The sequence below is a fragment of the Orcinus orca genome, chromosome 6, assembly GCF_937001465.1.
Source record: "Orcinus orca chromosome 6, mOrcOrc1.1, whole genome shotgun sequence".
In the NCBI taxonomy this organism is placed as follows: Eukaryota; Metazoa; Chordata; class Mammalia; order Artiodactyla; family Delphinidae; genus Orcinus; species Orcinus orca.
Window position 1 is genome coordinate 103,633,584 of NC_064564.1, and position 14,738 is coordinate 103,648,321.

Below are 14,738 nucleotides of genomic sequence, written 5' to 3' on the forward strand. Positions count from 1 at the left end.
TTTTATACAGCGGGTTCTTATTAGTCATCCATTTTATACACATCAGTGTATACATGTCAATCCCAATCGCCCAATTCATCCCACCGCCACCACCCAGCCCCCGCGGCTTTCCCCCCTTGGTGTCCATACGTTTGTTCTCTACAACTGTGTCTCTATTTCTGCCTTTGCTGACTCTTAACTATATGCCCCTCCTGGTCCAGATTATGATCTGCCTTCTAGTGTTGTCTTTTGCTTTATAGGTATCCAATCACTTTAAATAACAAGTGCAATCCCTTTGAGGGCATGCTTAGCATTTACTGAGCACCTGTTATAGGCTATTTTCATACCGCTTTCTATTTCAACCTCATCAACGCCCTGTGAAGTAGAGGCGAAGAGCTGTACTTTTATAGATGGTGAAATTGATGGTTCAGAGAAGTGAGGTGACTCACCCAAGATCCATAGTTAGTAAGTGGAGGAGTGCAGATTCGTACTGGAGGTTTTCTGCTCCTAAATCTCCTGTTCTTTCCCCTACCTCACACTCCCTTAGTGCAGATAAGTATCTGAGTGAGTTCTAGAGTATGAGTCCTGGCACTGAGCAGACACTCAGCAGTGTCAGCTGACGGTCTTGATGGATGGATTCATTGATAAAGTCCAAATGAGAATCAGGGTGAAAGCAGGGGAGGGAAGACATGGAAAGTTCAGGGCGTGGTCCGGGCTCTGGGAATAATTCCAAGTAAGGGTGAGATGCCCAGGGACTTTAGCAGAGCTCCAGGAAGTTGCCAACAGCAGCCAAAAAAACAAAAAACAAAACAAAACAAAACAAAAAAACAAGGATGTGCAGCTGCAGATATATTTGGGTCGGATAACTCGGAGGCGTGGCTAGGGAGGAAAGCCAAACAGCAAGGCTCTGCTGGGTACCACAGGCCGGGAGTGGGGAGGGGGAAGGGGGGAGGAATGAGCAGGGGGAGGTGGAGAAGCAGGAGGGATACACAGGTTTTAATTATTCCTCCCATCTCATCACTTCCTTCTGAATATGATGCATCCTCCCCCTCCCGTGCTCTTGCTGGCATCCGAGATGTTCAAGGTCCCTCAGCAGCTGAAGCTGCTGCAGTTAAAGACTGAGAGGCATCTTTCCCACCATGGCCCAGCTCCCCACCACTTTCTGTTTCATCCCAGCAGCCCTGGGAGCCTGCGGTCCCTGCACAAGCTTGGCTGTGATCCTTCTAAGCATTCTTCAAATGGCAACTTGTGGGCTGTGAAAGGTTTGCTCAGCTGCCTCTGCTCCCAAGATCCTCGCTCAGGGGCTGCCTAGCCACGGACTGTCCCAGACAAGAGAGGCAGAAAGCAGAGGACTGAGGATGCTAATGGAATGACGGCATAAATACTCCGGAGGTCACATACCTAATGGGATGAGTAAAGAGGGACTCTGAGCCCCAGTATTTCTCATTCTACTGTTAGAATGTTAGGCCAGGGAGGAATTTTAAGACCATCTTGTTCCCTTGCCCACATTTTACAATGACAAAATCTGGAAAAAGCCTGGAGAAGTAGAGATTTGCCCAAAGCCAAGGTGAATTTGTGGCAGAGGTAGAACCTGATCTTGTCATTGAATAATTCTCTGTCTACTACATCCTGTGGCCACTAATTTGAAATAATTCTGCTCAACCTGTTCCTGCCTGTGTGACATTGAGGTGGTCCAATAAACTCCCTCAGCTTTAGTTTCCCTTAAACTTAAAATGGGGAAAATGCCTGGATCTACCACATGTGGTAATAGAATTAAATGAGGCAATGCTTTGCAAAGCACTCAGCATGGGGCCTGGCACGTAGCAATGTTCTGTAAATGTTACCACTTCACAGTGTTGTTATTATCACAGTTACCAGGAGGCTTGAGCAGCAGGGTCTATAGGGATGCAGTGAAAAGCGTCCATGATCGCTCTGGAAAGCCTGTGTCATCCTCACCCACCTCCAGGGAAGCACCAGTGGCTCTAAGACCCAACTCAGGTAGCACCTCCTGAAGACATCCTCTCCTTAGCACCACAACCCATCTCCAGCTTGGGGTACTTGGCTGTTCCTCCCCTATTTTCCCATAGCACACACTGCACAGCCCGTTAAGACTCTTACCACACTGTGTTTCCTATTTCATCTGCTTGGTAGTGTCTTACTACCACCAAACTGGGGGAGGCCAGAGATACTGTTTCTTCCATATCTGCATCCCTGAGCATCAAAGCATGCCACAGAGAAGGCGATGTGCTATATTTGCTGACCACAGGAAGGAGGGAGGAAGGAAGGGAAGTAACAGGCACTAGATATGAATCAAGAAGTGGTGATATTATTAATGAATTTTTAACTATTTAATTTCTTCCTTGGGGCCAAGCTAAGCCTCTCTAAAATTGTACCTTCTTCTTACCTAGCCATACCCAATAAGACCTCTTCTCAACGTCTTTGTCTTCAAAAATAATAAAACACTGAACAAACAGAAAGGGAAAAGCACAACGTTCTCATCATCAGAGCTATTCTCACAGCTGGCCAAGTGCATGCACACTCATCAGCCCCACTCACACTCAGCTGAGGCAAGGAGTATCAACACTGCTTTTGGAAAGAAAAGTGAGAAGCGGGGGGTGAATTAATATTGCCAAGGTCAGAAAACTAGAAATCAGAAGAAGCGGGAGTAGAACTCACACCCGCTGCGTCACAGATCAGTGCGCCTGACCTCTGTACCACGTGCCCTTCTCTATCCCAGCCCTGCACCACTGCCTCAACCCCACACCACTGTGCAAACACCAAGCCAACCATGATGGCATATCTAACTCCATAGTCCTGAGCTCCATCCCATCAAAGCTCCCACCTGCCATTCTCTCCTCCTAGTCAAAAAGTCAAAGTGGGCTTCTGTTCACAACAGCAGAATTATTAACGAGAATAAATGAAATTCCCCTACCCCCCTGCAGCCATCCTCTGCCTCTAGTTCCTACTAATATATTTTTGGACTTGATCTGCTATCAAAACACAGAAATTAGTCTCCAAATTTGGATGTCAAACTCAGTTATACCTTTTGTTAAGAAGGGAAATTAGTAACAATGCAACCTGGTAGGAAGCCAGGTGAACACCATAGCACAAAGTGCCGTTAAACATCGCAACTGAAACGGCTGCTGTGACATCCTGAAAAGCCTGAACGTGTTCAGCTGCTTAGAATGGTTTTCCGGGGTTTGTTCTCCCCTCAAGCCCCCTGTCACTTTTAACCTGGGGATCAGTTACTCTTTAAGGAAGCTTGAAGCATTTTTTCCTTCCATGGTTTTCTGGACTTAGACTTTTCTAATGAAGAGATTTGAGGGGGAAAAAAACCCAACAGAATCCACTCTAGGGGCTCTCCACAGCTCCCAGCACCAGCTCCAGGCCATTGCTTAGCAAGCTGTCCATTAAGTACAAGAAGAGGGAGAAGGGAACATGTTTTCACAGTTTATAATTATATTACCAGTTTCATCACAGATCTCATTTTAATTCTGACTGAAACCTAGGCTTGCCTTCTCCTGCACTCTCTCACGTATAGTTATTACATCTGGGTTGGAGTTCAACCTATTCTTCCTGATTTCAGCATATTAATATGGTTTATTGGTATTTCACTGCCACTCCCCCCTGGGTGTACTGAATCTCAGCTCAATTTATATTTTCCCCTCTTCCTGGGCTCTGGGATAAGGCTTGTTTCATTTTGGTGTTGGAGGTGGAGAGATGTGAGTTTGATTGGAGTTTCTTATCTTTGGGGATGGGAACAAAAACCTTGGGAAGTGAAGTCAGTCATAAGAAGAGGAGGCAGCCTCAGATTTCTTGCACCGTCATTCCCCAGAATGTATCTTCTTAGGGCATCTGCATCCACCTGCCTGCCCTTTGTCCCTTCACTCATTTCACAGTCATAATTTATTATATGTCTACTGAGTCAGAACCTTCCTTAGGCTTCACAGTAGTTCAGGGCATGAATAAATTGTGGCTTTGCTCTTGAGGAAATTACAGACTAGCTATTAAAATCATTTTATTTATTTATTTATTTTCATTCAACCAAAGCTTTGGGGGCACTCTGTTTTAGGTGCTGTCCCAAGTGCTGAATATAATGTTCAAAACAAACAAATATTATGTCTATCCTTAAGGAGCTCGCAGCCTAGTGGGAGAGCTCAACATTAACTAGATAAGACTATAATTACAAATAGAAATGAGTGTGATCAAGGAATAGAGCAGGGCTCAAGGAGAAAGAATAGTTATGGGCCCAACAGAGACTGGGAAATGAAAGGGGAGGTCAACCACTGTACGGTGAATGGAATTTGTACCGAAGAAACTGAGGAAGTGGGGAGAAATTTTCCGAGAGTAAGAAGGACATGTGCAGAGGCCCTGAGGCAGGAGACAGCCAAGGATATTTAAGAAAACAATGTAGAGAAACTGTTATAAGGTGAGGTTAGAGAGGCAGGCAGGGGCCTGATCTTGCTGGGACTTAAAGGCCATGTTAAAGAGTTCAATCTTTATAATAAGTACAATAAGAAGTATTTGAGGGCTTCCCTGGTGGCGCAGTGGTTGAGAGTCCGCCTGCCGAGGCAGGGGATACGGGTTCGTGCCCTGGTCCGGGAAGATCCCACATGCTGCGGAGCAGCTGGGCCTGTGAGCCATGGCCGCTGAGCCTGCGCGTCCGGAGCCTGTGCTCCGCAACAGGAGAGGCCACAACAGTGAGAGGCCCGCGTACCCAAAAAAAAAAAAAAAAGAAGTATTTGAACAGATTTATGGGAGGATGCAACATGTTGAGATTTTTCATTTTAAAAGATTGTTCTGTTTGCAATGTCAAGAAAAGACTGGAGAGGCGCTTGATTTAATGCAGGAGGCCAGTTCTTCGGACTATGTCAGTTGTTCCAGTGACACATACCTAACAATAACAGTGATGGAAATTAGATTGTGGGGTTATTAGAAAGATACAAATACAGTTCTACATAATTTTCAAGGAAGGAGAGATTATTTCTGATGGGCGTTTCCTTTGAAGAAGTTTTGGGGGTTTTGTTGAAGAAGGGTTTCTGGAGAAAGGAGAAAATTAAGTTAGGTCTTAGACATGGGTAGGATTGCAATACATAGAAATGAGGTAATACAAAGCCAGGCAGTCTATCTGTCTAAATAGTATTAAGTGCGTGCGAAGGAGTTAAGAATGGAAAAGGGAGAGGTCATACTGTAGAGCACTTCTATACCTGAACATGTTCCATGGTGCTCAAAAGTCTGAAATAAAAACTGAACATTTTAAAACAAAGCTCCGGATGATTCCAGAGAGCAAGATATCCAAGGAGCTACTCTTTTTGGGCAAGTAGCCTGGTGGTTTGTGACTAAGCAGTCACCTTCAGTGTGGTGTCACTTCCACTTCTAAGAATTGAAAATACTCCTCCCGTGTATTCAAATCACTGCAAACTTGCTCTGAAGTCACTTATGAACCTCATTCCTTATTGACAGCACAGCCACACACTAGCTCACTCTCTTGGGTTGAAAGACACAAAGTAGGGGTACAAGCAAATAAATGTAGAACAAGATTCATCGTGTATAGTTTTGTGTTCAAAAGCAGCTACACATGTGGCATATTAATGAACCAGGCCATCCTAATGATGAACATTTCCACTTGAGGATTTCATAGGCTGGTAAGGAATCCATAATCCCCAATTCCTTAGTCCTAGGGAATAGAGAAGACTTGAATACACCTTAGTCCAACCCAAAAGTCAAGGCTAACACATTAACTTGACCTTAACAACCAGATATTTTGGCATAGATGTTTACGCAATGAGCATATCAACATAAAGAACACCGTCTGTGCTTGGGTAGCAGGGTGTATTTAGTCAAGAGACATCACTGGCCATAACTCATTCCTGGGTCTCACTCCATTTCTGAGCCTAGGCAAAGAATGGGTGATACTCACGGATGAGGAAGTAAAGAATAAACAAACATACCCTAAAGGTCCTAAAAATTTAAGTGTTTTAAAAATGTATAGTCTGATAAAATGGCTCTGATGCAAAATATTTTGTACCCTAGCCAAACACATTCCTTCACTTTTCTTCTATGGCTTCATAGAGATAAATGTGGTCATCTATTTTCAGGAAATTCCCTATGATGGGGAACTCATTACCTTGCAAGGACCCCCTTCCAATACTGAAAAAGTATTATCACAACTACTAACATGTATATGATTTATTGAGCCATTACTAGGTCTCAGTAATGAGCTGAAAGCCTTATGAGCATTATTTCATTTATTCTTCACAACAGCTCTAGGAGGTACGTACTGCTATAATCCCCCACTTTATACATGAGACTAAAGCTTAGAAAGGGAAGACATTTTCAGATTAAGACTCAATCTTCTCCCATCTCTGACCACCCTCCTCACCCATATGGCTCTAATTTTGCTTCCTGGGGACTTCCAGAACAAGCCTGCTCCCTTTTCAAGACAAATGATAACTATCATCGTCAATTTTGTGGAAGCATGGGACATGGAAAAAACTTGGATGAGAGGTTCAGGTAGTCTTGGGTTTTCATACCTTGCTTCACTTCTGTGTGTTAACCTGGCCAAATCACTTAACATCTCCAAAAACTACCTTCCATTTATGCAAAAAGAGGATGCTAAATCCTGCCTCAGAGTTCTGATATGAGCATTATATTAGTAACTCCATGTAAAGTGTTTTGAACACTGCCATATTCATAACAGATATGCTCAATAATTCTAAGCTCACTTTTTGTCTAAGTTCCTTCAACTCTTCTTATAGAATGATTTTCCTCCACCCTTTCCTTAAGGGGTTTTTAGGTATTGACAATGTTTTTCCAATCCCTTGGCTGCAATTCCTTTATTTTGGATGCCTTCCAATATATCACTGACCTTCTGTGCTTCTTAAAGCACAACTACCAGAACAAAATGGAACAGAGAACTCTAGGTATAGTGTTATCTATCTACACTGGAGTGGAACCATTTCACCCATTTAATCTAGACAGCTTATTCCTTTAAATGTTGTCTCTTCTACTGGCTTACTATAGGGCCAGGATATTTGGCGAATATGTCCTGACATATTATACAATGGGAGCCTCGAGGGATGAAGAAACTAACATCTCAACTCATATGAGCTTTTAATGTTAACCAATAACCATTCATCAATAATGCTACCTGTAGGGCAATTTGGGTGAAGCCCAAATCCATGCGATGAGAGCTGCCTTGTTATAAAACTCATATTGGACCATTCACATGGTATTCAGTGCTATAGGCAATCACTGGAATTGCCATAAGGCAGCTCCATTAATACAGCATTGATCAAGTGTAAGATGGAAGAAACCAAAGCCCCTATCAGGGCTCCAAGAGATCGCAAGGAGTTGTTAATCTGTTAGATGAAAGGAAAGTAACACGTAAAGAGATACTGATGCAGCTCTCAAACTTCTGTTAAGGGATCACCTCAAGTTCTTATTGAGAATATTAATACTTGGGCTCTACTCCTAGAAAAGGGGTATCCATTTTCTGTTGGGAGAATGGAATGAGCAATGCACAGAGATTATCCACCCACAAGAGGCACTGGGACTGTGCTGTGGAAGGTCTGCTTGCCTAGAACTATTAGACAGCTGTCCACCTGACTTCAGGTGTTGGTTGCTTTCTGGATTCCTGAAGATCCCCCTAAGTTGCGTCTCTAATCTTCTATATTCCATGGTTATTTCCAATTTTTTTGACTTCTGTGCATACTCTGCCTTAGTTTTCCTTCACTCGGTCTCCCCTTTCTGCTTACACATCTGGTAGAAGAATCCCACAGAACTTTTCATAATTCTGCTTTAATTTAGGCCCTGTTCATTCATTCAACACATACTTATTGAGCATCCATCACAGGCCATGCGGCGTGTTTGTCACCAGGGATATTCTTGCCTCACAGACATTCCAGTCTAGAGGCAGAAGCAGACAAGTCTACATGTAGTTATAAAGCTTTAAGTTTATGACAGAGATCAGAATAAGAAAGGGCACCTTTTAATTTACCACATTTTTGTCTATCCTTTGAAGCCACCACAGTAGTTTTACAGTTTTCTTGGGTAATCCTTTGATTTTGCTATTTCCCACCTACTTGCTATCTAAAAATCTGATAAATACGGAATTGTAGGCTTCACAATAAGCCTATGAGATAGGTATCATTATCATTCCCATTTTATAGACGCCGAGATTGAGACTCAGAGAGGTAAATAATTCACTTGGCTACGGAAGTGGCAGGTAATAGGGCAAGTATTTGAATTTTGTTTGTATTATTCTATAGTCTCTGATCTCAGCCATTAATCATGACCCTGACCAAGTTACTTAGTCTCTTAGGAGCTCCATTTCTACATGCGTGAAAATAAATGTTCAAAATGTGGATGTCTCTAAGACCTAACATTCTACAATTAATGAATAGTGACTGGTGGTGATAAAAAGTAAGTTCACATGCCTCCAACAATGGTCAAACTTTGCCCTATTGGTTTTCATCACTCTAACTCTCCCATCCCATGTTCCAGCCACACCCAGGTCCTGGCAATTTTTCCAGCCCCAAGCTCCATGAGCCTACGTGCCTAGGTGCTGCAGTAAATTTTGTCCCTTCTACTTCTGCTATGCTTCTGCCATTTCATATTCCCATATTTTCCTGTCTTATGTGCACATACGATTTGATAGGGATGAACCGAAAGTCTTCTGCTTTGGTAAAAAAATCAACTGAGTGCATATAAGATGAGAAATACTAAACTTACTTGCAGTTCAATTGAAAAATGGAAATAAAAATTAAAATATAAAGTTAGCTAGTGATTATAACAGAAGAGAAATAGACTCACAGATATAGAGAACAAACTTGTGCTTACCAGAGGGGAAAGGGAAGGTGGGAGGGGCAAGACTGGGGTAGGGGATTAAGAGGTACAAACTACTACATATAAAATAAATGAGCTACAAGGATATATAGTACGACACAGGAAATACAGCCAGTATTTCACAATAACTATAAATGGAATATAGTCTTTAAAAATTGTGCAAAATACGTTGTATACCTGAAACTTACATAATATGGCACATCAACTATACCTCAATAAAAATATAATTGAAAAAAAATTTAAAGTAGGGGCTAGTTCACTATGGTGAAGTAGGAGTAAACACAGGATGCTTTAGTATAAGTCTAGGAGAGAAAGGAGGTGAAAGTTCCACTCTGCACAGAACATACTGAAGGGATTGGTGCTAAGTTGTGAACATTGTATCTTAAAAAATTAGAGATAAAATCAAGTTGCATTAAAATATGGCTGACATATATAAAGGATCTCAAAAACACCTGATACATATCCAATGGGAAAAAGATTTTAAAAAATAATAATGGTACTAATATGGTGCTAGAAGGGTGGTTATCCCTAGGATGGGATTCACTGGGAGGGGGCATAAGGAAGCTGAAGGTGTTGGAAATGTTTTATGTTTGATCTGGGTGAACTCATGTAAAAATTCATTAAGCTGCATACTTAATATTTCTTCTTTATTATATTTACGATAACTTTCAATACATTTAAAAATAATAATACTAATAAGGACTTACTGTATAACACAGGGAATTCTACTCAATATTCTGTAATAACCTATATGTGAAAAGAATCTGAAAAAAGAATGAGCATGTGCGTGTATATATATATAATGTATATATGTATTCACTTTGTTGTACACCTGAAACTAACACAGCTTTGTAAATCAACTGTACTCCAATAAAAACTAATAATAAAAAAGAAGATGTGGTACATATATACAACGGAATACTACCCAGCCATAAAAAAGAAGGAAATAATGCCATTTGTAGCAACATGGATGAAACTAGAGATGATCACACTAAATGAAGTCAGAAAGAGAAAGACAAACATCATATGTTATCACTTATATGTGGAATCTGAAATATGGCACAAATGAACCTATCTACAAAACATAAACAGACTCATGGACATAGAGAACAGACTGGTGGTTGCCAAGGGGGAGGGGGGAGGAGGGGAGGGATGGAATGGGAGGTTGGGGTTAGCAGTTGTAAGCTATTATACATAGAATGGATAAACAACCAGGTCCTACCATATATCACAGGAAACTATATTCAATATCCTAAGATAAACCGTAATGGAAAAGAATACAAAAATGTATATATATGTATAACCGAATCACTTTGCTGCACAGCAGAAATTAACACAGCATCGTAAATCAACTACACGTCAATTAAAAAAAAAAATTCTTCCCCAAAATGGATACATTTCTGTCATTTGTAATGTATGTAAAGGAAAAGTTATAATATATGTAAATTGTAAAAATAAATAATAAATAATAATGCCAAGCATTTGGGGAAACACATCACGTTCTGCTGGAGTATATAAACTGGAACAATTTTCTGGAGGGCACTTTAGCAATAGATATCAAGCACCTTAATCAGCTTCTTGGACCATGCTTTGCGAATGAGTATAGCAACTACAGTGTCTCATTAATTCAAACTAATTGGGTGAGGAGTAAATGGTAGGATATAACATGCTTGTAAAGGACATTTACAGCGAAAGAGATATGAGTATAATCCAGGACACTTAGGAAGTTCCAAAAAAGCTCATACAGTCTTCTTTGTCGTATTTTTTAAATAGGAAAGACTATTTTGGGGGGCGGGGAGGTATTTTTAGTTAGGCATAGGATGCACACGCATGATAAGAAAACAGTAGGTTCTCTGAAGTAGCTCAATCTTTCTGCACGCACATTGGAATTCTTTCTTTATTAACAAACCTTACCCTTGCCCATGGAATAAAAGCAGTCTTTAGTTCCATTCAAATAATCCAGGATTTTCAGAGATAAGGACCTCTTAAGGTCTTTGGATGCTCTCTCTCTTTTTTAGTAATATAATTCTGAGGTTGGGCCACGCATGGGGAACATTGGAGCACACAGGGGTGCAAGGTGCCGAGGAGATGTGGGGCATCTCCGACGCTCAGCTCTTACCGTCTGCAATGAAGTGCTCGGGCACATGCAGAGTCACCTTCACAGTGAGTGGACAGGACATCTGACTGCCACACACCATGGCCAGGATGCAGGAGCTCACAGCGATCAGCATCAGGGCCGTCTTGTTCACTGGGCTTTTCAGCAAACCTAGTAACATAAACACACACAAAGATACATAAGTCCATGAGGTGAGGAAACAGGAATAGCATGGAATTTGGGAATTCTGTTGTTTTCCAAATGAGAAGCTGGAAAAAGAAACCACATTTTCCAACCTCTGTGCTTGTAGCGACAGCTCAGTGGTCCCCTGTTGGGTCTTTGTTTAACTCTCTGCAAAATGGGCTTATTTATCCCTTTTGGTATAGACGAAAAGAAAAAAACTTCCTCAAAATTGTGGCAATTCTTACTCTTCCCCTCTCAATTAGGTTGGTCTTGTTTGATAATATTTAGATGATACTAAACTTTCTACTCACTTTAGAAGCAACCGAGAAGATACTGTGTTGTTGAATTCATAGGGCCTAGGGAAAGGAGCATGGGCTTTGGAGTTTGACCATCTGGGTTCAAATGTGGCCTTCAGCCCTCATTGGCTGTGTGACCTGTTTCAATTTCTGAACCTCGGTTTTCTTATGTGCATGATGAGGATAATAACAGACAGCTCACAGGTGGTTGTGATGATCATGTGTGTGGCATAGGGTATATACAATGTCTGCCATCTAGAAGGGTTGCACGGACTTTGAGGCCGATCAGTTCAAGTTAATTTCCCAAGCATCTACTGATGACCTCCTAGGTGAGACACACATAGAGCAGAATAAGAATAGTTCTTGCTCTGCAGGAGCTTACAGGCTAGGGGGCAAAGGCGGACTTATCCACAGCTAATTAGAATCCAAGGCAAGTTGTGCTAAGAGCTAGTAGAGAGGGCACAAGATGAGAAGGGGAGTTTTGCCTGGGAAAATTAAAGACAATTTCACGGTCACAGTACAATGAGTAGATTGGATCTGCCTGGCAAGGAGAGTGCTGGACCAGCAAAGAAATTCTAAGGACTATATCCTGAGCCCCCAACGAGTCTCATTATTTGGCTTTACTATTCACATCTAATTTCAAGGCTTTGATTAACACATCTAGAACAATGCTTCCCAAATTTCTATTATCCACTCTGCTCTTATTTGGAGCAAAACTTTATGTCCAAACCTCCCGGCCATCTCTCTCTGAATATCCCATGAGTATGACAAAACAACATGTTCAAACTGGACGCATTACCATCTCCTTAAAGCCTCTTCTTCCTCCTTCTCCTGGGCTCCCCTAAGTATTGAAAGCACTGCCATTTAAACTGGCCAGAAACCTAGATGTCAACTTTCAGTCTTCTGTCTTCCTCCTTTATAGCAACTAAACAGCATGCAGTCCTGTGTACTCTATGTCCTTAGCATTTTCACCTCTTACCCCTGATCTCTTCTGTTGTCTGTTTGCTTGTGAGATGAGGGAGGTGTAGGCACATCTTCCCATCTAACTCCATGGTGGAACCCCCTGAGCTGTTATAGAGCAACTGGCCACAGCATGTGGTCCACACTGATTAGCCTGGCATCTGAGGCCTTCACAGTGCGTCCCTACATTCATACCTCCTTGCTGCTCTCTCCTACCCAGCCCACGAGCTGGCAGGGCTGCATCACTGCAGTGATGCCAAAGTGAGCGCTCTTCATCATGTTAATATTAGCATAGGAGCTATTTCTTTTGCATAGAAATCCACTTGTTTCCTTGTTTCCCGTCACTCACTGAGATTAATCATAAGTGTAAATCCCTCTCCCTCTAGGGAGAAAGACTGCCTACATTTGTTATGCTTCTTAAAATATCTTATTCAAACACTAGAATCTAATAACTTGATGGTAAATTCCTTCAGGGCAGGCACTGCGTCTTCGGCTCACCACTGTATCGCAATGCCTACCACAGTGTCTGCAATGTGGTAGCATCTCAGTAAATGCATCATATCTTCCAGAAGGGATAATAAGTATATTAGCAACCAGACACAGGCACGGAACTGTCAAAAATCATGCCAACCATAGACAACCAACACTCCCAGATAAATGGACCCTAGAGGAACAGGAGCCCCTGACAGCCCACTTTCAGATTTTTGTACGGATACCTATTTTTCTTAATAATCAGTGAGCTGCTTGAGGGAAGGGATCCCATCTTTACCATCTTTATGTCTCTCCTGCCAGGTTCATTGCTCAGAACCTTAAATTGCTTAATTTAAGAATAGGGGCTTTGTGGACAGCTGCCAGGAGGCCCGTCTCCTCAGGACCCGCTGGGTCTTTGGCTACTGGAACACGCAGGGCTGAGTCCATGCTGACGGCCCGGGCTTCAGGACAACCGGGGGTCGAGTCCACACTAACGGAAGTTGGGTCTCCTCAGGACCCACTGGGGCTTCAGCTTTGGGAAACTGTGGGGTCCAGTTCTCTCTCACAGGAGCCTGGTCTCCTCAGGACCTGCCGGGAGGTGATGTTGTTAAGGGAAAAAGGGTAATCGTAAGGCCCAAGACATGGTAGCTATTAATATACTCCTCCCATGGTGCCTCTTAATATCATGTGGACTCCTACAAGGGAAATAAGTATCACAACTTTGGTTGAACTTTGTCTGGCCGTGTGGCTGACACGGTCTTGGTGCTCCAGCCGGGTGTCAGGCCTGAGTTTCTGAGGTGGGAGAGCCGAATTGAGGACACTGGTCAACCAGAGACCTCCCAGCCCCACGTAACATCAAACGGCAAAAGTTTTCCCAGAGATCTCCATCTCAACGCTAAGACCCAGCTCCACTCAACGACCAGCAAGCTACAGTGCTGGACACCCTATGCCAAACAACTAGCAAGACAAGAACACAACCCCACCCATTAGCAGAGAGGCTGCCTAAAATCATAATAAGGCCACAGACACCCCAAAATACACCACCAGACGTGGACCTGCCCACCAGAAAGACAAGATCCAGCCGCATCCACCAGAACACAGGCATTACTACCCTCCAACAGGAAGCCTACACAACCCACTGAACCAGCCTTAGCCACTGGGGGCAGAAACCAAAAACAATGGGAACTACAAACCTGCAGGTTTCAAAAAGGAGACCCCAGGCACAGAAAGTTAAGAAAAATGAGAAAACAGAAAAATACACAGCAGATGAAGGAGCAAGATAAAAACCTACCAGACCTAACAAATGAAGAGGAAATAGGCAGTCTACCTGAAAAAGAATTCAGAGTAATGATAGCAAGGATGGTACAAAATCTTGGAACTAGAATGGAGAAACTACAAGAAATGTTTAAAAAGGACCTAGAAGAACTAAAGAGCAAACAAACAATGATAGACAAGACAATAAATGAAATTAAAAGTTCTCTGGTAGGAATCAGCAACAGAATAACGGAGGCAGAAGAACGAATAAGTGACCTGGAAGACAGAAGGGTGGAATTCACTGCTGCACAAGAGAATAAACAAAAAAGAATGAAAAGAAATGAAGACAGCCTAAAGGACCTCTGGGACAACATTAAATGCAACAACATTCGCATTATAGGTGTCCCAGAAGGAGAAGAGAGAGAGAAAGGACCAGAGAAAATATTTGAAGATATTATTGGTGAAAACTTCCTTAACATTGGAAAGGAAATAGCCACCCAAGTCCAGGAAGCACAGAGAGTCCCATACAGGATAAACCCAAGGAGAAACACGCCAAGACACATAGTAATCAAACTGGCAAAAATTAAAGACAAAGAAAAATTATTGAAAGCAGCAACAGAAAAACGACAAATAACATACAAGGGAACTCCCAT

At 42.3% G+C, this 14,738-nt stretch overlaps 1 protein-coding gene across 6 annotated transcripts in view; it reads right to left on the reverse strand.

The window, feature by feature from the left end:
• ASTN2 (astrotactin 2) overlaps positions 1 to 14,738 on the reverse strand; it is a 917,697-nt gene that overhangs the window by 524,673 nt on the left and 378,286 nt on the right. For all 6 annotated transcript variants that reach the window (XM_049711017.1, XM_049711016.1, XM_049711015.1 and 3 more), the window contains one exon: positions 10,946 to 11,092. In XM_049711017.1, coding sequence (XP_049566974.1) covers positions 10,946 to 11,092 — 147 coding nt within the window. The remainder of the gene's footprint in view (positions 1 to 10,945; positions 11,093 to 14,738) is intronic.